The sequence below is a fragment of the Alexandromys fortis genome, unplaced genomic scaffold (assembly GCF_014885135.2).
Source record: "Alexandromys fortis isolate MF-2015 unplaced genomic scaffold, M_Fortis_MF-2015_v1.1 scaffold_56, whole genome shotgun sequence".
NCBI classification, from domain to species: Eukaryota; Metazoa; Chordata; class Mammalia; order Rodentia; family Cricetidae; genus Alexandromys; species Alexandromys fortis.
In genome coordinates this window covers 5,353,966-5,376,218 of record NW_026067935.1, presented here as the reverse complement: position 1 = coordinate 5,376,218, position 22,253 = coordinate 5,353,966, and the positions used below count along the sequence as shown (strand labels likewise).

At 47.9% G+C, this 22,253-nt stretch overlaps 1 protein-coding gene across 2 annotated transcripts; it reads left to right on the top strand.

Annotated features, from left to right (window-relative positions):
- Positions 1-1,877: 1,877 nt before the first annotated feature.
- On the top strand, positions 1,878-18,143 carry Bri3bp (BRI3 binding protein). Of its 2 annotated transcripts, XM_050146435.1 has the most exons (6): positions 1,878-2,226; positions 12,864-12,966; positions 13,147-13,178; positions 14,117-14,136; positions 14,682-14,725; positions 15,275-15,384. In XM_050146435.1, exons 1-6 carry the CDS (start codon positions 2,002-2,004, stop codon positions 15,382-15,384), a joined length of 534 nt encoding a protein of 177 aa, XP_050002392.1. In that variant the 5' UTR covers positions 1,878-2,001. The 2 variants fall into 2 exon arrangements, with proteins under 2 accessions (XP_050002392.1, XP_050002391.1); XM_050146434.1 differs by lacking the exons at positions 13,147-13,178; positions 14,117-14,136; positions 14,682-14,725 and having other exon boundaries at positions 1,884-2,226; positions 15,277-18,143.
- The last annotated feature ends 4,110 nt before the right edge of the window (positions 18,144-22,253 follow it).

Below are 22,253 nucleotides of genomic sequence, written 5' to 3'. Positions count from 1 at the left end.
TGTTTGATTTAGAATGTGAAGGAAAGCGGAAAATTTATTCTCTGAAGGTTCCATCATAGAGTCTATGAAATACCTTGAGGATATAGAGGTTGCAGCAGAAAAAAAGAACGACCCTATTCTGGGCTTACGTACACACAAGACACCCTCAAGATAAGACTGAAGAAGGGCCAGGCCGAAGAGGGTGGAGGGTTAGCTATGCAAGGGTGAGGGGAAGAGCAGCGGGCAAAGGTTGCCTTGTCTCCAGAGGATTTGTCAGCATAGGGGCTGGGCTGTGGCAAAGTCCCTCAGGACATGTCAGGGCATCTCTAGTTATCTAGGACCCTCAGAGGAAGCCCTTCCCTGCCTACCAGGTACCACAAATCCCTCTGTGGGAGCAATCAGCTACATAGGGATGGTGTTTCCCTGATTTTATTAGTTTAATTTTCGTGGTTCTGGAGATTGGATTTAGGGCCTTCCATGCACTAGACAAGTAAACATCTTGCAGCTAGGCTACATTCCAAGTCTTATTATGTATACAATGGTCTGTCTATGTGTATGTCTGCAGGCCAGAAGATGGCCCCAGACCTCACTACAGATGGTTGTGAGCCACCATGTGGTTGCCAGGAATTGAACTCAGGACCTTTGGAAAAGCAGGCAATGCTCTTAACCACTGAGCCATCTCTCCAGCCCACTACATTCCAAGTCTTTAAAAAGAGAGATTTATTTTTATGAATGTTTTGTACAAGGCCTCGCTAGGTTGCCCAGGCTGGCCCTCTACTCTCATTCTGTAGTCTAGGCAGGCTTTGAATTCGTTCTCTTCCTGCCTTAGCTTTCCATAGCCAGAATGACAGATCTGAGTCATTGTTTCATTATTATTATTATTATGTTTTCGAGACAAGGTTTCACTGTGTAGCTCTGGTTGTCCTGGAACTTGGTTTGTAGACCAGGCTGGCTTCGAACTCACAGAAATCCGCTTGCCTCTGCCTCCTGAGTGCTGGGGTTAAATTAAAGGCGTGCACCACCGCCGCCCTGTTTTATTATTTTTAAATTCAAATATATAATCTCTACTCGTTCCTTGCCTGCCGAGTCCTTCCATGTACCCTATTTTATTGTTTTTGAGGCAGGTTCCTGGAACTCAGGGTATAACTTAGGCTGGCCTGACCTGACCATCCTTCCTCCCTCGGCCTCTCTAGGGTTGGATTTACAAGCACACACCATGCCTGTAATATGATTATCGTGGCTCTTAAATCTTTCAGACCTATACTCCTCTGGTCCTTTTGCCTGCCATGCCATGAGGTTCATACATATATAAGAAGTCCAGTGGCTTTTCATGTAGGAAGCCCCTAATTTTAGATTGTAAATTCCTCCGGGACATTTGGACTCTTCGCACCCCTAAGTCCCTCTAGGTGGCGCAGGTACTTCCTGACACCAGCACTGACTAGAGGGACCAACTCTAGACACCCTCCCCCACCCAACCTCTTTTGACTTGAGACCGAAGGAATACCCGGTGATCCCATCAAATCCTTTATAAAGGGGTGCACAATACCAAACCACTTATCCGGTTCCCTCCTCGCGCAATAGGTCGCCTTTCCTATCCCATCACCAACTTCCCCTCTCCAACCACTTTGATGGCTCGGAAATGCCATCCGTGCAGGAGGGGCCTGAGAACAAATGAACGCCTGCTCCACACGGCCTGCTTTTGGGGTGTGGGGAGGTGACACACACCTGCCCTTCGGTTTCCCAATCGCTTGCTAGGGCCCAGCCCAGCCCAGCCCAGCAAGGAGCCTTTGCAAGCTGCGCTGTATTGATACTCCAGGGGTACGGAGGAGGCGCCCCGGCGGTGCTGGGGGGGGGGGCTGCTTCTGCGGGCGGGAGGCGGGGCTTCGTGCGCGGGGCGGGGCTGTAGGGCGGGGCGGGGCGAAGGCGCGCCCACGCGGTGCGGCCCGGAGCCCTCGGTGGCCGTGCGCTCCGCCTTCTCCCCCCCACATCCCCAGCCCCAAGACCCTCTTCCCGAAGCCGAGCATGGGTGCGCGCGCGTCCCAGGAGCCCCGGGTCCGGGTCGGCCTGCGACTGCTGCTGCTATTTCTGCTCCTGGGGCTGATGCTGCTGGCGCTGGTGGCCCCTGGCGCGCAGGGGGCTCGGGGCCGCGGGGCTGCGGATAAGAACAGCCACCGGCGCTCGGCCAGCACCTTCTCGCAGAGCGTGAGCAGCCTGTTTGGAGAGGACAACGTGCGCGCGGCTCAGAAGGTGGGCGGTGTGCCCGCGGTCACCTTGCGGAGCCGGGAGACCGTTGGAGGGGGGGGGCACCCGGGCTGGGGACGGTCGCGGCCTGCTGCAGCCCGGGCCAAGCGCAGCCCCCAGGAGCGCGTGACGCCCGTGCGCTGACCCGCCGCGTCTTAATGGTCTCCCACTGTGAGCCAGGCACTGGGGACACCCGTGTCCCCGAGAGGCCTGGCCTCGAGGGCCTCCAGCCTCCCACCCCTTGCTTCACAGATATCTGGGCCGAGTTCTTCTTTCCAGGGGGTGATGGGGTCTAAGCTATTGCTTTGGCAGCTTGAGCGCCTACTGTGTGTTTGGGGCGGTTGAGGGGGTCACCTCTCGGTTGGAGCTTTCGGTTTTGCTTGAGAGCTTAGGGTCTCCGGGACTGGGATGATCCCCTCCACCAAGGAGCTCTCCACTCTCCGCCTTGGCACCTACGTGTGTGCACCATGCTAAGAAAAGAGAAGTCGAGGTGCACGCGTTCTCTTGTCTTCCTCACCCCTTCCTTCCTGGTCTCTGGCCCTGGGGTTGTGGAGTCCAGAGAACTTTGGGTCCAAGTTGGGGCGCTCCCTCTTTCGCAGCCTGATGAAGTTAGACCAGTAGCTTCACTTGGTGTTGTAAGTGTGGAGTCCAGAGGTCGGCCTCAGGAGCCATCCACCTTTGTGTTTTGAGACAAGTTCTAATTGCACCGAAGTTTGAAGATTAGGCCAGGCTCGCTGGCCAGTGGGCCACTAGAATCGTCCTGCTTCCACCTCCCAAGCACCAGGATTACAAACGCTCTTGGGCTTGAACCCATTATATAGAACCTTCATTATATAGACCAGGCTGGATTCAAATTCATAGAGCCCTGCCCGGCTTTGCCTTCTGAACCCTGGTCCTCATGCCTGCACAGAAAGCCCTTTGTCAACTGAGCAATCTCCCCAGTTTCAGTGACTTCACTTTTAAATGCTTTTTAATTATGTTTGTTTGTTGATTGTGTGTGTGTGTGTTTGTGTGTGTGTGCACGCACAAGTACCTGTGAGAGTCAGAAGACATCTTTAGTGTGAATTCATTGCGGGTCATAGGCCTGGTGGCAAGTTCCTTTACTGGCTTAGCCGTCTTGCCTGTCACTGGCTTCCCTTCTTTAAACCTCAGTTTGTCTGTCTCTTAAGTGGGAATGGGAACATTAGCTCCTTCGTTATGATGTGTTGATGCAGCTGGCTCCTTCCTGGCCCAGAGTCATGGCCCTCTTTTGAAAATTCAATCTTGGCCATGGGGGTAATTGAATTGAACATTGCTTACCCCTGCTGGGGGTATTTAGAGGGTTAAAACCTGAAAGTTTAAAAGTTTAATGGTCCTTAGCATGAGGGAGAAGAACATTAGGAACTCGATTTTTTTTTTTTTTTTTTTTTTTGTTTTGTTTTTCAAGACAGGGTTTCTCTGTGGTTTTGGAGCCTGTCCTGGAACTAGCTCTTGTAGACCAGGCTGGTCTTGAACTCACAGAGATCTGCCTGCCTCTGCCTCCCAAGTGCTGGGATTAAAGGCGTGCGCCACCACCGCCTGACCCGATTTTTTTTTTTTTTTTGAGACAGGGTCTTTGCTGTCCAGGAACTCTTTATGTAGACCAGGCTGGCCTTCAAATCAAAAGAGATCCACCTGCCTCTGCTTCCCGAGCAGAGATTAAAGGTGTGTGCAACCAAGCCTGGTTGTATTTTTTAAAAATATTTGTTATATATATAATATTCTGTCTGTGTGTATACCTGCAGGCCAGAAGAGGGCATCAGACCTCATTATAGATGGTTGTGAGCCACCGTGTGGTTTCTGGGAATTGAACTCAGAACCTTTGGAAGAGCAGAGAATGCTCTTAACCACTAAGCCATTTCTCCAGCTCATATTTTTTTTTAAATTATGTGTGATTCATATGGCTGTGTGTGTTTATACACACATGAGTGCATGGTACCCACAGAAGTCAGAAGAGTGTATTGGATGCCCTGGAGCTGGAGTTACAGACAGTTATGAGCTGTATAACATGGATGCTGGGAACCAAACTTAGGTACTTGGTAATACCATTATGAGTTGTTTTTTTTTTTTTGAAATAGTCCAGGCTGTCCTGGAACTCACTCAGTAGACCAGACTGGTCTCGAACACACAGAGCTTCGCCTGCTTCTGCCTCCAGAGTGCTGGGATTAAAGGCGTGCGCCACCACCACTGCCCAGCAGAAGTATGGATTTTTAACTGCTGAGCCATCTTTCCAGCTTCCTTATGGCTACAAATATTCATGTACCAGCTGCTTAATAGTTATTATCTATCAGTATTTTTGGGTGCTGGGGACTGAACTCCTAACCTTGTGCATGCTAAGCACTCAGGCTACTCTTAATAACTTTCAGATGAATGAAGATGCTATTACTCTGCCATTAGACCAAGCCCTTTCATAGGGAAATATTTCCCACCACTGACAAGCAAGTATTCAGTCCATACAACCCAGTCACATCCAGCTCCCAGATTCTCTCTTCTGCCCAAATGAGACAAGAGAAGTGGTCAAGACCACACCCCCAGGCCAGAGCTATGAAGGCCCAGTGGCAATTCAAACCCATACCACCATGAACAAGCCTTATTTCACACAAATTATGATTAGAATGTGGATTACCTTCTCTCTCTCTCTCTCTTGACCGGGTCTCTCTTTGTAGCCCTGGGCTGACTTGGAAACTCATTATCTAACCCAGGCTGGAGTCAAATTCACAGAGCTCTGCCTGTCTGTGTCTCTGGAGTGCTGGGTTTAAAGACGTGGCTCATCGTGCCTGGGAAACAAACTTTTTAAAAGCCTCCTACCTACAAGACAGGTTTGATGCTAATTAGTAAAGCCAGGCCTGTTAAACTACATAGCAGACTTTTCCTGTAGTTAAAATTAACCGAGGGCCCCGACTATGGCTCAGCAGGCGAAAGTGCAGATGTGATCTCCAGAAAGCCTGATTGATATCTTGAGCTCCTTCCCTCCCCCAGCATCCAAATGGTGGGCAGAGAGAACTGGCTGCTGCAAGTTGTCCTCTGACATTCACAGGTGGAGTATATGCACATGCCCACATACATATATATACTCCCCTCCCCCACACATGCCAAAGAGTTCTTACAAATTTATTTTCCCCATTGTAGGACATCACTGTCCCCAAGTCAATGGTTCTCAACCTGTGAGTCATGACCCCTTGGGGTTGTATATCAGATATCCTGCATGTTAGATATTTACATTATGATTCATTGCAGTTATGAAGTAGCGATGAAATAATTTTGTGGTTGGGGGTCATCACACATGAGGAACTGTATTAAAGCATTGCAGCCTTAGAAAGGCTATGCCGGGTGGTAGTGGTGCACTCCTTTAATCCCCAGCACTCGGGAGGCAGAGGCAGGCGGATCTCTGAGTTCGAGGCCAGCCTGATCTACAGCGCGAGCTCTAGGACCGGCTCCAAAGCTACTGAGAAAACTTGTCTCAAAAAACTGAAACAAGAAAAGAACGTCAAGTCAGGGGCGAGGGAGGTGATCTAAGGGTCTAACAACACTGACTGCTCTTTCAGAGACCTGGGTTCCATTCAGTAGTTGGTAATATCAGTTCCAGGCGTTCTGACACCCTCTTTTAACCTGCACGGACATTGTGTGCATGTACATAGACACACATACACTTTAAATTAAGTAGAGAAAAAAAATATTTTTGTTGTTTTTTGTTTTTCAAGACAGGGTTTCTCTGTTACGGCTCTGACTGAACTGGAACTCACTTTGTGGATCAAGCTGGCCTCAAAATCACAGAGATCAGCCTGCCTCTGCCTCCCCAGTGCTGGGATTAAAGGTGAAAGTGTACATCATCACCACCCGGCCTTTTCATTTTTGAGGTAGAGACTTGCTATGTAGTCAGTCTGGCCATGGATACCATCTTCCTGCTTCACCCTGCAGAGTGCTTCCCGCCTCTTAATGTGCATGTATGTGGACACACAAGTACATTTTCCCACAGAGGCCAGAGGTTTTGTTGGTTTTTATAAGGGTTTTTCCTGTATAACAGCCCTGATTGTCCTGGAACTCACTCTGTTGACCAGACTGGCCTCAAACTCAGAGCTCTGCCTGCCTCTACCTCCCAAGTGCTGGGTTTAAAGGTGTGCACCACCACCGCCTAGCTCAGAGGAGAACTTTTAATTGTTCTTCATCACACTGTCTTATTTCCTGAAACAGGGTCTCTCACTGAGCCTGGAGCTAGACTAACAACTGCAATCCTCCTGTCTTCACTCTTACCACTCTGTAGTTTCAGAAATTTACCAGTGTAAGGCCACACCTGGCTTTTTTGGTTTTTCGAGACACGGTTTCTCTGTAGCTTTTGGAGCATGTCCTGGAACTCGCTCTGTAGATCAGGATGGCCTCGAACTCATAGAGATCTGCCTGTCCCTGCCTCCCCAGTACTGGGATTAAAAGTGTGGTCCATGACCATCCGGATTTTTTTTTTTTTAAAGCAAGGTCTCCTGTAATCTAGGTTGGCTTTGAACTCCTGACCCTTCTTGCTTCCAGCTCTTTTTTTTTTTTTTTTTTTTTTTTTTTTTTTTNTTTTTTTTGCTTCCAGCTCTTAAGTGCTAGATTTTCAGGCATGAGCCACCATACCCAGCTCATAGCATCGAACCCAGGGCTCCATGCCTGTAAGCATGCTGCCAACTGAGCTATAGCTCTAGCCCCTTAATTTTTTTCTTAGTTACGGCAATGAAGTACAGGTCAGTCCACATTTCACCATTTTCAGTTTAATGAGGGCAAGCACGTTCACAGGCTTGCATACCCATCACCTCTATCTAGCTGCAGACTGTTCCATCACCCCCAAAGGAAACTCGCCGGCTAAGCCATCAGCTGTTGGCCTCCACCATAGTCAGGCACCTACCTGCTAGCCTCTCCGTCTCTACAGATTCTCCTGTTTGGATTTTCACGTAAACGTGATCAGACACTGCTTGGCCTTGGCAGCTTGCTTTGCTGCTTTTGAAGGGTTGCAGGGAGCAAAGGCTGTGTGTGGTGGAGTTCACTGGAGTGTGTCCCTCCAAATGTGACGAGAGAAGGACCTTTCTGTGCAAACTGTTTGGTGTGCACATAGACAGCGTCCTCTGTGGATGTTAGAAGTGAGTCTGTTCCAGGTTGGTTCTGTAACACACCTGTAGTCCTGGCATTGGGGAGGTGGAGGCAGGAGTAGCAATAGTTCAAGGTTAGCTTCAGCTGCACTGTGAGTTGAAGCCATCCTGGGCTGCGTGACACTGTGCATTGAAAAATCAAAAGAACTAGGTGGTTGAGGTACACACCTTTAATCCCAGCACTCTAGAGGCAGGGGATCTCTGTGAGTTCTAGGCTAGCCTGGTCTACATAGCTAGTTTTAGGACAACTAGGGCTACACAGAAAAACCCTGTTTTAAAGAACCTTAAAAAAAAAAAAAAAAGAAAGGAAAAGGGGGGGTCAACTCTTTTTTTTTTTTAAATTTCTGTTACTTTGTTTTTCAAATTTTTTTTGGCCCTGTCTTTTCTGGGACCTTTGCTTTAACTCTTTTCTGGTTTTCAGTTCAACAGTGGTCTGTTCTGTTTTTGCAGAATTTTTCCTCTGTTGCTGCTTGCAGGGAAGAAGTATTTTGAGTAAAATATTTGACTAGTTCCAGGACAGCTAGGGCTACACAGAGAAACCCTGTCACTAAAACGAAACAAAACAATGCTTTTCTTTTTATAATTATTTATTTATTTACGTGGGGGGGGGGAGGCATGTGCGTGCCACAGTTTGTGTGGAGGTCAGAGGCCACCTTTTGGGGGGTCTCTCAGTCCTAGGGGTCAAACTTAGGCATAGTGGCCTTTACTTAGATCATTTCCCTGACTCTCTTGTCCTCCTTCTCCTCCTCTTCTTTAAATAAAACTCAAATACTAAATAGAAAAAAAACCTCCAAAATACTATAAAGTTGAAAGAACAGAGCACAAAGACCCTCAGCCTGCCTTCACCCATTGCACGTATTTTCTGTTTGTTCTACAAGCGCAGTGTGCACACACTTTCTGCATTTTTTTTTTCACCGTTTGAAGTAAGACAGTAATATCATGGTATCTTCTGCACAGTCCACAAACATCCCGCCCAGGAAATGGGTGTTTAACTCTAATAATGTTTCGCAGTATGCAGGCGCTAATCATATTTTTTTGGTGTGTGTGTGTGTGTGTGTGTATTTGAGATCCTGCCTCCAAAACACCAGAAAAAATAGGATACATGAGACGTAATCTCAATAAAATAAAGTTAGGCATGGAGGATAATTCCAGCACTGAATAGTAGGTGCAGGAAGATCAGTGTTTGAAAGTTGTCCTTGAGAGGGTAAAGTTGTCCTCAGTGAGTAAAATGTTTGATTCCTGTTAATGGGCATCCGCCACTGCTGAATCCATAAATCCAGGTTTATTCTGAGCACAGCATTTCTGTGGCCCCAGGGGAAGTTGAGAGGGGAACCCACAAAGTGGGGCCTTTTAACGCCCTTGGGGGTTCTCCGGTGGAGTGTGGAATGAAGTTACTCCAGGGGAGGGGCTTGGTGTGGAGCCCTCACCCGAACATAAGGGTGCTTGCTGTGCCTGCCTGGCAACCTGAGTTCAATCCCCAGAACCCACAAAAAGGTGGAAGGGGAGACCCTATTCCACGAAGTTATCCTCTGCCCCCCTCCTGCATGCTCTTCCCCATGATGAGTAATTTTTATTTTATTATTTATTTATTTTCCTTCACCTGTTTTGTTTAGTGACAACATTTCCTAGAAGTCTGCTCTACCTGTGTTGCTCTACCATGCCATATTGATATCACTCCCCACTTCTGCCCCCCACCACTGTCCTGGGGTTCCCTGCACCAACACATTTGGAGTCCTAATGTAAGACAGCTCTCTGACCTGCTATCTACTGGCTCTGCCTCCAGGCTCCGAACTCTGCTGTCACTCACTGGGAACTCAGTGCCCCAGTAGGTGGTTGGAACGTGAGAATGCAGTTCTAACTGCTTTGGGGCCGGAGATCTGAGGTCAAGGTTGTGGTAGGCTGGCTTCCCCTGTACCCCAGAATGGACCTGCAGGCCTTCCTTACCCTCTGTTCTGATGGCTGTCCTCTGTGTGTCTGATGTTAGCTCTCTCTCGCTCTCTTTTTTTTTATTAGACAAAGATTCTAACACTGACCTACACCCCCAACTTTTTTATTTTGAAATGGGAGGGTGTGTCACTAAGATGTCCTGACTAGCCTTGGACTCATTCTTTAACCCAAGGCAGGTCTTGAACTTGCAATCTCCCTGCCTGTTTGAGAGCACAGAGGTCCTTGTGCTCACAGATAGCACAGGAATGTTAAACATACAGGGTTGTCTTTTTCAAGGGAAAAGATGTACAACCTGTTTTCCATTCAGAGGGCTGGGAATGGAGGCGAATATAGCCTAGGTAACCCCTGTGTTATCTCTGGAGCCAGGCCATACCTGGCTCCCTGCAGGCTTCCACAACTAGGACCTGAGGTGGCTAATAGTCTAGATGACCTCTGCGCTATCTGTATGATCAGGGGCTCCCCCAGGCTCTCACAAACAGGACCGGAGGTGGCTGATAGCCCAGATGACTTCTGTGCTATCTGTATGATAGAGTCCAGGCCAGATCCTCCACTCGGCCCATAAGATGACACATGTAGCCTGGATCTAGAGCTCGTCTTCATGGGAGAAGTGACGTGAACTTTGAGGAGCGTTTTTGATGTAATTATGCCTCCCTGTGCACACATGGGATTGTGTTACACCAGAAAATCGAATTGTGATGTGTGTTATGCCCAAATTTGCAATCCCCGCAAGCCGACAAGGAAACCAAGAGTCCCGTATGTAAAAGCAAAGAGCCTTGATTTTAATCAAGTTTTCAAACTCCCTCTCTGGTATTGGAATAACTGGAGAGCCCCCAGCTCAATTAGAATAGGGTTTTATAGTAGTAAATGTGGGGGTGAGTCAACTGTAAACAATTGAGACTCCAGCCTCCACTGATTCACTGATGGCCAGAGTCCCAGGTGATAATGGTTGGAGGAAGTAAAGAACTTCCTTTGGGTGACCTGCCCAGACTTAGATTATCATGGCTGGCTCTCACACTGTGCTTAAATGTGTCAAAATAAACTGCCTGGGGCCAGGCTCTGAACTACTGAGTCCTGTTGAACGAGATTTCCTTCTTTTCTTCTTGCCTCATTGGGGGTCATTACTCTGCCAGTCCTGGTGCTTGCATAGACAACCCCCCCCCAACACACATGTATACACACAGTCTTGGCCTCCTGGTGCTTGCATAGACAACCCCCCCAACACACACACATACACACACGTACACACACACAGTCTCGGCCTCCTGAGTAGTTGGGGTGACAAGCCCGTCTCACTGACACACTGTCTTATAACAACCTCTGCATTAGGAGAGATGGCTCAGTGGTTAAGAGCATTGCCTGCTCTTCCAGAGGTCCTGAGTTCGGTTCCCAGCAATCACATGGTGGCTTACAACCATCTGTAATGAGGTCTGGTGCCCTCTTCTGGCCTGCAGACATACAGACAGAATATTGTATACATAATAAATAAACAAATATTTAAAAAAAAATAATCTCTGCACTAGTAGACTTGGCCTACTGTAGTGCTCTCATTGTAGTCAAATTACCTCTTTAAAGACCCTGTCTACAGAGTTTCTCTCACCGGGGACTAGGGGCTTCACAATTAAATTTAAGAGAGCACAGCTGAATCCTCTCATTTCCATAAAGTCTGTGGGTCTCCTTCCATGTCTAGCTTTACCAGCTGAAAGGGCAAGGGCTGGGACCTGCCCTGGTGTGTCCTCTTCTTCCTGGCCGGTTCACAGCCTGAGAAAGAACCTCTGGTCTGGATTTGTCCTCCCAGGAGCCCCTCCTTGCCACCTTGTCACTGGTCTGACTGGACAACTACAGAAGCCCCTGGGGTCCTGTCACTTGCTGTGGGGCCAGGTGGCCATACTGAGCTTCTTCAGCTTCCTATGTTAAATCCTTTCCTGAACCCATTTTCCAGCTGGGAAAACCAAGGCCTGGAAGGTACAGCGTGAGCCAGAATGTCACTTACCCTAAAATAACTCCTGCATACTACTCCTGGACAACTGGTGCTGTCAAACTGTGCTGCTGCCTGCCTGTGCTCCCCTCCTTCCTCTCTCCTTTCCTCCTCCTCCTCCTCCTCCTCCTCCTCCTCCTCCTCCTCCTCCTTCTTCTTCTTCTTCTTTTTTTTTGGTTGGTTTGTTTGCTTGCTTGCTTGTTTGATTTTTTTTTTTTTGAAACAGGGTCTCACTATGCAAACTCTGTCCTGGAACTCATTAATGTATATGTAGGCCATGCTGGCTTTGAACTCACAGAGATCTGCCTGCCTCTGTCGCTTGAGTACTGGGATTACAGGCAAACACCGCTATGCTTGGCTTTTCATTTTTTCCTTTTCTAAGATTAAGCTTATTAAAGTGTGTGTGTGTGTGTGCGTGTGTGTGCGTGTGCGCACTCGCACAAGCACAGAGAGCGGAGAAAGGCTTCAGATCTTCATGGAGCTGGAGTTACAGTTTTGAGCCCCCCTGTTTATGTGGTGACATCATGCGTGCTAGGAAAACATTATCCACTGATTTACATCTCCAGCCCTGGCTTTGATATTTGTGCTAGGTGCATCTGATATCACTGTCCTGGTTAGTGTTAATACTGTGGTGATGTGGCACCATGACCTAAGTCAGGACCTCAAGCAGGGCAGGAACCTGGATATAGGATGCAGAAAATGTAGAGGGTCCTGCTTTTACCGGCTTGCTCCCTGTGACATGCTCAGCCTGCTTTCTTATAACACCCAGGACCATCAGCCCAGGCATGGCACCATCAACAATGGGCTGGAACCTTGTCCATTAGTCACCAGCTAAGAAAATGCCTTGCGCACGCCTTTAATCCCAGCACTTGGAAGGCAGAGGCAGGTGGATCTCTGTGAGTTCGAGACCAGCCTGGTCTACAGAGCTAGTTCCAGGACAGGCTCCAAAGCCGCAGAGAAACCCTTACACGAAAAACCAAAAAAAAAAAAAAAAAAAGAGAAAATGCCTTCCAGGCCTGCCTACCACCCTATTTCTTTGGAGACATTTTCTCCATTGAGACTTTTCTCTGATGACATTAGCATGTGCCAAATCAACATGACACTAGCCAGCATGATCAATTATTCAAAAGAAAATAAGGAAATCAGGCAGTAAGTAGCACAATTTCTGATTTCCCGGTCTACTGGGTTTTCCGAATCACCTAGAGACCTAGTGAAATTCTCGAGATCACAGACAGAGCATGAACCCTTGCTGCGTGGTCTCAGATTTCAGAGTGGGTCCCTTAGAGAGTCAGCTGCCCTGGGAAGCATCTTGAGGGCAGACACTCCTAGGCAGAGGAAGTAGGTACCCTGACTGAGAGCCACTCACCTTCACCCCAAGTGTTGCTCCTGTGTGTGGAGGGCGGGGGCGTCTTCCTGTGTTCTGCATGGCGGTGGGCCAGCTATCAACTTGACTCTAGACTGCCCATGAGGCAGCTCCTGATTTTTCTGTTGAGATGTCCTCTCCCAAGCTCACGCTTTGGTGCTTGACTGGTTTGAGAAGACAGTATGTTGGTCGGGTTCTTACTGTCCTCTCATCCCTACAGTTACTGTCCAGGCTGACTGAGCGGTTCGTGCAGGGCGTGGACATGTTCGTGGAGACAGTATGGAAAGTTTGGATGGAGCTCTTGGAAGTCCTTGGACTTGATGGTAGGTATGGGGATGGCCACATGCAGTGTTGTGTGCTGGTTTTGATGCAGTCTCACTGTGTGGTGAATCTCCCTGCACCCGACTGAGGGTACATGAGTGTTAAGGGCACCACAGCAAGGAAGGAGCATTTTACCTTTAATAGCTGAACGTGTGGTCCACCAAGCTTCGAAGACTGTGAAGATGATGGAGGCAGAGCCTGCGGTGATGATGATGTTATGGGCAATGGACCGACCACCTGGAGCCCCCCTGAAAGCTGAGAGAGGCCATAGGATGCTTCTAAGAGCTTTTGTCTAGGTGCGCTCAGAGCTGTGTTTCAGCATGGCCAAGACAAAGTCGGTAGAGAGAAAAGTATGAGTGGAGAGTCAGGGGAGACCATGCTTTGGGAGCGTGGTCCTGGACTTGGCCTTTTGGCCTCCGGAACTGGGAGAGAAGATGGATTTCACCATCTAAGCGTTGTCAGCCACCTGGTATATGGGGGCCAGAAAATGGATCCAGCCTTGTAACAAGACCCTCTCAGACTTCTCACTAGTCCTGGGCATCCCTTCTTTACAGATCTGGGACCAGGGCTCAAAGTGGAGGCGTGCTGTACAGGTGGGGCCCACACATCACTGCTTTTGTTAGTTCTCACTTCCAGCCTTGAATCACTGATTTCAGCCCTTGAAGGGCTTCATGCCAGGCCATGCCACCTTGCTATTCAGATGGAGAATGGGAGGCAGGGGTGTGGCTCTCAGAGGATACTGTGCAGCACGCTGCCCCCAGGGCCGTTACAACCCTCCCTGGGACTGGAGCTGAGTCAACACATCAGCAAACACTGCAACTGTGTGCAATCCTGTGAGGCTGCCCCAGCCATCCCCTACTGGGATTGTGCAGTTCCAGGTTGCCATCCCTGGGCGGCGAGCCTGTAGAGATAAACTTGATTGCAAGGAATTGCATGGAGCTCAGGCTGGGAAACCGCAGAGCCAGACAGCTACAGGACACCAGGCATCACTGAGGAACCTAGGCCTGTTGCGATCAGCTGAGAGGAGCTGGAGGGGGAGGTGAAATACCTTGTTTCTAGGGTGTGGGTTTCCCTCTTGACTTAGATAAGCTGCAGGGTACCCTAAGGTCTTTCAGAATTGTACCTCAAGCTTGAAGCAGGAGTGTGTGAGAGCTGCCTCTCCTGGAACCATAGTCAAGGTGGCTGTTCTTGGTCCCAAGCACTTCCTTCCCCATCAGTTTTCAGGGTCTTCGTTACAATGAAGACTCCTCCACTCGGATCAGTTTGATAGAAATAAACTTTGAGGCATATAGAAGTTTTCTACGGTCACTTTACAGGGAAAAGTAATTGGTGAAGGCCAGGTATGGTGGCGTATGCCTCTGATCCCAGCACTCAGGAGGCAGAGGCAGGCAGATCTCTGAGTTTGAGGCCAGCCTGGTCTACAGAGTGAGTTCCAGGCCAGCCAGGGCTATATGGGGAACCCTGTCTCAAAAAGCCAAAAGAAATTAATGAAATTTACCCTGCCATGCTGGCTCATGTTCCCAGTACTCAGAGGCAAGCAGATTTCTGAGTTCAAGGCCAGCCTGGTCTACCTGAGACCCCGGCCTGTCTCAAAGTTGTTGAAATCAATTTTACCGTTTCTGTTTTACTGTTATTTTTGGTTTTGTGGTTGTTGTTTTGCTTTGCTTTTGAGACAGGGTTCACTTGTACACCACCCTATTCTCAAATTCACTACGAGTGAAGCCAAGAATGACCTTGAGCTTCTTCCAAACCTCCTGCCTCAGCTTCCCAAGTACTGGGATAACAGATGCAAGCCACTCTGACCAGTCTGAGGAGATAGCTCATTGCAAACACAAGGACTTGAGCTCAAACCACAGCAGCATTTTTATAAAAATATTTTTTTGAGATTTACTGGTCACTTATTTTTGTGTGTGGCTGTTTTGTGCATGTATATCTGTGCACCACATATGTGCAGTATCTGAGGACTTGTCTCCTGGAGCTGGAGTTCCAGGTGGTTGTGAACCACCCTGCGGTTGCTGGTAATTGAATTGGGTCCTCTGCAAGAGTGCTTTTTACCACTTTTCACCGCGGATCCGTCATCGCTCCAGCCTCACAGGTGTTTTAAACTCATGACATGACAAACAGTCCAGAGGGCCACCTGTGCTTCCTCTGCTACTTGGAGGTTCAAGTCCTTGCTTTAATTGGCTTTCATTGTATTAGGTTGTGACAGGAGCCATTGGGTCCAGTCCCTGAGCTCAGCTGTCCCATCTGCTTTCAAAGAAGGTCCTGACCACGTGGGAATAACTGGCCCTGTCTTCTGTTCTGTTTCGTAGTGTCCAACCTGTCACAGTACTTCAGCCCAGCCTCCGTGTCCAACAGTCCCACCCGAGCCCTGGTGCTGGTTGGTGTGGTCCTCCTGGCCTACTGGTTCTTGTCTCTGACCTTGGGTTTCACCTTTAGCCTCCTGCACCTGGTGTTTGGTCGCTTCTTCTGGCTCGTGCGTGTCATCCTGTTCTCCATGTCCTGTGTGTATATTCTGCATAAGTACGAGGGTGAGCCCGAGCACGCTGTGCTGCCGCTCTGCCTCGTCGTGGCCGTCTACTTTATGACGGGGCCCATGGGCTACTGGAGAGGCAGTCCCGGTGGCCTTGGCAGCCCCAGTGTAGAGGAGAAGCTGGAGCACCTGGAGAACCAGGTGAGATTGCTCAACATCCGCCTCAACAGGGTGCTGGAGAACCTTGACCACTCCAAGGACAAGTGAAGGTCAGTTGCCCGGACATCTGAGGGCACCAGCCATAGTGATGTCAAAAGACAACAGAAGAAGAAGAAGAAAAAAAAACAGCCGGCAGCCAAACCCCAATCCTCCCAATAAACCGAGCAAGAATGCCTCACCTGGTATTTCCCACTGTGTGTCAACCTTAAGACCCACTGGAGGAGAAAGAACTTATGTAGAATAGAACTTAATCAGAGTGTTGCTGGTGGGGAAAACGTATTTTTTGAACAATGGATATACCCCTATTAACTGTGTAGTCAGAGAAATTTATCTGCATAGAATATAAAGTTGATCCCCCCCCCAACATTTAAATCTTTTGTAAGGTTTTTAAATAAAGGCAGATCCAGTCAAGTTTATGAGAACTTTGAGGAAAGCACTTGAAGATCTTAAGGAAGTTAAAACTGGCTGCTGGGTGGGTGCTGTGCGTGTTATCTTCACACTCCCAAATGTGACTTTTACGTCTTCTGAGGTTGGAGGTGACTTGGTTCATGAGTGCTGTCTCTTGTTATTTTGGACACTTGGGCCTCAGAGTGGAACCCATCGCCTTTGGATCCTAGGGACCCTGTGCACTTGGTCATTCCATTGTGTTTCTTCATGCCTTTCTGTTTTTATGGTGCTGGGGATGCTGAGCCCACCCCCAGCCCGTCCATTGTATTTCTGAATGAAGGTACCCATAGACGTCCTGGGATCTTTTTCTCCTCTATGGACTTTAATGTAGTCTAACACCCAGCCTTTCTAGAAGGAAAATACACAGATGGGGCTACAAAATGTCTTTGGAGTTTGATACCAAAAACTTTCTGGGTGGGCCTTGAAGATTATTCCAGAATCTAACTGAATCACACATTCCCTGTTTGCCAGCTAGGCCCATATAGCCAACTGGACCCTGGTGGGATTTACTTATTTATTTTGCTTTTAATTGACTCAAGGCCATACAAGATATTGTTTATAGTCAGTAACATCTTTCATTTCATTGCTTCTAGAACATTCTTAGGCATCAGCAACCTTAAGATCTAAATTGTTTGTCCTAAAATTTTTATGATTATGTGTGTTAGGTGCTTTTTGTCTGGGGTCCAGGGAGTTGTTGTTTTAATTAAACCTTGGGGAGAAGGGTGGGCAGAGAATTAGGTCAGAGGCTGAAGATGACACTGCTCTACCAGGACTCTGTGGAAAGAAAGCTGGCTTTTGCAGGATGTGGCTGGGACTGCCATTGACTGTGGTTTTTCAGTGTACCCTGGAGCCACGCTTGGTGGAGGGACCCAGCTGACACCAGCTCTGGTGCCCTGTGTCTGAGAAGTTCTGTTTTGGGCTGCAAGTGTCTGGAATACAGATTCGGGTCCTTCTGAAGATATGTCTGTTCTCTAGATGACCATATGGGGCTCACACTTTCTTGAATTTCATTCACTTGTGGAACCCATACTGGGGAAGTCTCTCCGTGGACATTGGACACACGTGACTTCTTGTGTGAAACATCCACTTATGTATTGTTCAGATACTGTAGACAAATCTACTTGCAGCTCAGGGTGGAAGTAGCTGGGGGAGGGGCACATTAGTGGCTAACTCATCTTTCCTTCCAAATATCTGGCCATATCATACCAAATATTGCTTTGCAAATATTGCCCGTCGGCCTCTATATATCAGCCTCTACAAAGTTGAGCATCCCTGTCCTTGCCTTGGCTCCTCTCGCTGATAGCCACAGAGATGTCCTAGACAGTCCTTTGTAGCTGAGAGTGCAATCCCAGTATTCAGGAGGCAGAGGCAGGAGGATTGCTGCTATTTTGAGGCTAGCTCAGTTTATTATATTCCAGGTCAGCCAGGATTACATAGACCAGAAGCCAGGTTTAGTGGCACACAAGAGCCAGAGGCAGGCAGATCTCTTGAGTCTGAAGCCAGTCTGGTCTATATAGTAAGTTCCAGGTCTATCAGTTATATATTGAGACCTCGTCTTGAGACAATAATAAGAAAAAAAGTTTAAAAAAAAGATCTGCAATATATTTTCTAGCCTGACCAAATGTAGACTCTAAAGCCAGTTTTATAGTTTGATACACATAAACACACAAGATGCCTTCATTTTAATTTTTTTCATTTAATTCTTTCAGATAGGGTTTCCCGTACCCTACTTAGGCTGGCCTTGAACTTAAGCAGCTGAGACTGGCCTTAAACTTCTGCTCCCCCTGCCTCCACCTCCTGAGTGCAGGGATGACGGGTGTGTGACTCCACACCCATTGTGTGCAGTGATTAGGGTAGGACTGAGACAGCCTAGAGTCCAGCCCCAGAATGCCTTCATTCGAAATGGAAGAATGTCCACGGCAGAGTAGAATGTTACTTGACGTTCTAGTAGTAGAACTTCAGATGGAAATGTATATATTTTACCTTGTTTGGTTGTATTTTTCTTTTTTTTAGGCATGGTCTCTCTACATAGCCCTGGCTGTCCCTGAACTCACAGAGATCCCCTGGCTTCTGCCTCCCGAGTGCAGGGATTAAAGGTGTGCGCCTGGCATTGTTTGTATGCATTCTTTCTTCCTTTTTTTTTTTTTAATGTGTGCATCTTTTTTAAATTTTTTATTTTTATTTTATTTTATGTGTTTTGTCACGCATGTCAGGTTCCCTGGAACTGGAGTTTTTTATGGGCAGTTGTCTGCTGCCATGTGGGTGCTGGGAATTGAACTTGAGACCTCTGGAAGAGCAGTCAGTGCTCTTAACCAATGAGTCATCTCTCCAGCCCTGTTTGGATGTATTCTTAACCCCCACATAGTTAAAGATTTTTCTCTTTCTGTTTCCATTCCGTGCAAGTATGCAGCTTTTTGGCCTCCCTTCCTCCATCTCTTTTCTATGTGGAAAGATGTATTTTTGTACCTCATTTCATGCCTTATCTTCGGGGCTGTGTACAGCTCCCCCTCACTGAATAACACGGTAAAGAGACATTTGATGGCAGCTACTGTGGGGTCTGTTATAAAGAGTCCGGCTGGCAACATGACTCACTGGGGGAAGGTACGTGCCACCAAGTCTAAGTTTGATTCCCGGGACCCACACCGTGACCCACAGGTTTTCCTCTGACCTTTGCATACAGGCCATGGTTTGCCATCCCTCCCCCCAAATGAATACATGTATAATTTTTTTAAATGAAAGGAAGATGGGGTCAGGGTTCAAACTGTCTGAAAGTCAGCGTTAATTCCCTGATGTTTCTTTCTCATTTTAAGTACTAGCTTTACCAAGCAAGGGGAGGATTGAGGATTTAGGTGATCGCATTCGGGTTGGTGATTTTTTGTTTCTGTTGTTTGTTTTGTTTTTAGTGAGGGTTGGGTTGGTGATTTATTTTATTTTCATTTTTTCCCCCCAAGACAGGGTTTCTCTGTGTGGCTCTGGCTGTCCTGGAGCTCGCTTTGAGGACCAGGCTGGCCTTGAACTCACAGAAATTCTGCCTCTGCCTCCAGAGTGCTAGGATTAAAGGCGTGCGCCACCACTCTGCCCTTCAGGGTTGGTGATTTGTGATGCTGGTGTTTTATTTTGAACTTTTTATTTTATGTGTGTAGGTGTTTTGTCTACATGTATGTCTGTGTATCTACTACATACGTACCTGAAGCGAGAAGAGGGTGTCAGATCCCCTGGAATTGGAGTTACCATTGTCAGCCGCCATTGTGGATGCTGTAAATCAAACCCAGGTCCTCTGGAAGAACAGTCAGTGTTCTAACCACTGAGTAGTCTCATAGTCTCTTGGTTTTTGTTTCATTTTGTTTTTCAGAGATGGTTTCTCTTTGTAGCCCTGGTTCTCCTGGAACTTGCTCTGTAGACAGGCTGGCCTTGAACTCACAGAATGAGTTTCCGAGTGTTGCTGGGATTAAAGGCACACACCACCACCATTGCTGCTACCACCCAGCTAGTTTGGGTTTTCTAAGATGGTTCTCTCGTAGCCCTGGCTGGTCTCAAACATACTACGTAGCTGAGAATGACTTTGAACCTGCTGATCCTGCTTCCCCCCCCCCCCTCCGAGTACTAGGATTAGAGACATGTGTCACCACGCCTGGTTTATGAAGTGCTGGGGATGGAACCCAGTGCCTCCTACATGCTACATAAGCACTCTACCAAACCAGCTCAGGCGTCCATCCCACCCAGGCCTGTGGTCAGTGTTTATGTAGCGGTTCTTTCCTGTACTTGTCAGGAGACTTACTGGTAACAGTGCAGCGAGTAGACACATGTTCCAAACACGCTTTCCATTGTCGCCAGCTGCATCTCTCACATCTCTCGTCCTTTGGGTCCTTTACTGAGCCTTGGCTTTCTTTCTGCTGGCAATAAAGTGTGGAAAAGAATGTCTTCACTGCTGGTCTTGTGACTCATGATGGGGTCTTCCATTCTAAAAGCGACCCAGGGACATTCCTGAGAGGCAGCTTGGAAACGAGGCTCGGCAGTCACAAGGGCCATAAGTAGAGATGGGGACTTTGGATGGCCTTTGTGACTGCCAGGTAAGCAGCCAGGAGAGCATGTCCTTCCTAGGTACCTTGTGAGAACCTCCAAGGGAGGTCTATGCTCGGAAGCATTGTTATATATGGCCTTGGCACACCCATGCTGGGCCAATGACTTGGAAATAGTATGATCGGGAAGCCAAAGGTGGTTACAGTCCTAGAACCCTGGAAATAGAAAGGTGGTGAGTTCAAACCCATCCTGGGTTATATGGCAAGATCCTGTCTCAACAAACACATACATTTTGTTCAAGAGTCAGCACAGAATCTAAAGTTGTGGGCTCTACCTACATCTTGTGGTTGGTGGGCAGTCTGAAGTGCTTCCTTTCAGTGCCCGTAGTACTTTGTTTTGTTCTGAGACAGGGTCTTAATTCTAGCCCAGGCTAGACTCGAACTCACAAGAGATCCGCCTACTTCTGCCTCCCAAGTGCTGGGATTAAAGGTGTGCGTCACCATGCCCAGCATCCCAGTGGGTTTTGAATCACCCAATTCCACCAGAAAGCCAGCATTGGTGTGCATTTGTAGCTACGTGGGACTTTCCAGTGCGCTCCTCCCAGCCTTCTTTACTTTCGGGTCCTGGGCCCATGAGCTCTACCCCAAGCATGCAAGCTGCTCTCCGAAACAAACTATGACCATTCTGCAATGTTTTTGTTGATCACCATTTAAGTACTTGGACTTTGGGCTCCCCACCTGTGAATTGTAGAATTACATATCTATTATTTTGTGGGTTCTAACCCAATACACTGGACAGCTGCCGGTGATGTGTCCTGACTGGCATCAGCAAGCTTCAGCCTGTCGCATCCTTCTGTGTTTTGCCCTTTGGTGATCCCTCCATAGCTAGGACAGACACAGAGAACCTGTTTTTCTGTCCTGGTGGCACAAGGAGCACACTGTTGCGGTGCTGCCCGGATGGCTATGGCAGCTGGTGGCATGACTGTCTGCCCTGACGTCTCTGCAGATCTCAAGCTTCTCCTGTTGCGTCGGTTTCCTGTCTGCACCTGTGATAAATCTCCGACTATCCTCCAGTTGAATTCATTCCTTGTGGCAGTGACTAGTGTGCAGTTAAATCCCCCGTGAGGTAATTATTTCCCTGTTCTTAGCTGCAAGTCATATTCTTTTTTTCTACCAATGGTATCTTCATGGTTGGGTTTCTGTTTTGTGCCTTGGCTTAGAAATTTTATAGAGTATTTAGTTCATCACAATAGAAAGCCATTCTGTGAACATAGTGGGGGGGGGAGGGCGTGCACACAGGCTCGTGCACATACCTTAGTTGGGAAGCTGATTCTACGAATATCTTATAGAAAAAAAGCGTCAGGCTTATTTTTTTTTGTGAAGTGGTGGATACATTCCTCGTATTTATTAATCACTGGCTTTGATGTGAGTTCTTTGTAGCTCGACTTAAGAACTGGATTAAAACATTGTGAACATTTCAGCTTAATAAATGTTTACTGTAATTTTGTTGTTTGGACTCTTGGATGGATTTCTTCACTTTCGTGAGGTACTTGTGGTAACACCCCTAACTAGAGATTTTAATTTTTTCAGATTTCATGTGTAAGTATGTTTTGACTGCATGAATTTATGGATACCTTATTATGTTTCTGCTGCTCTGAGAGGTCAGGAGAGGGTGTTAGAGCCCCTGGAATTAGAGTTACAGATGTTTGTGGGCCACCGTATGAGTGCTGGGAAGTGAACCCAGGTCATCTACAAGAACAAGTACTCAACCACTGAGCCATCTCTCCTTCTTAAAAAAGACTTATTTAGGGCTGGAGAGATGGCTCAGCGGTTAAGAGCACTGCCTGCTCTACCAGAGGTCCTGAGTTCAATTCCCAGCAACCACATGGTGGCTCACAACCATCTGTAATGAGGTCTGGTGCCCTCTTCTGGCCTGCAGGCATACACACAGACAGAATATTGTATACATAATAAATAAATATTTAAAAAAAAAATTCATTTTAAAAACATCAGTAGCTAGCCGGGCGGTGGTGGCGCACGCCTTTAATCCCAGCACTCGGGAGGCAGAGGCAGGCAGATCTCTGTGAGTTCGAGACCAGCCTGGTCTACAAGAGCTAGTTCCAGGACAGGC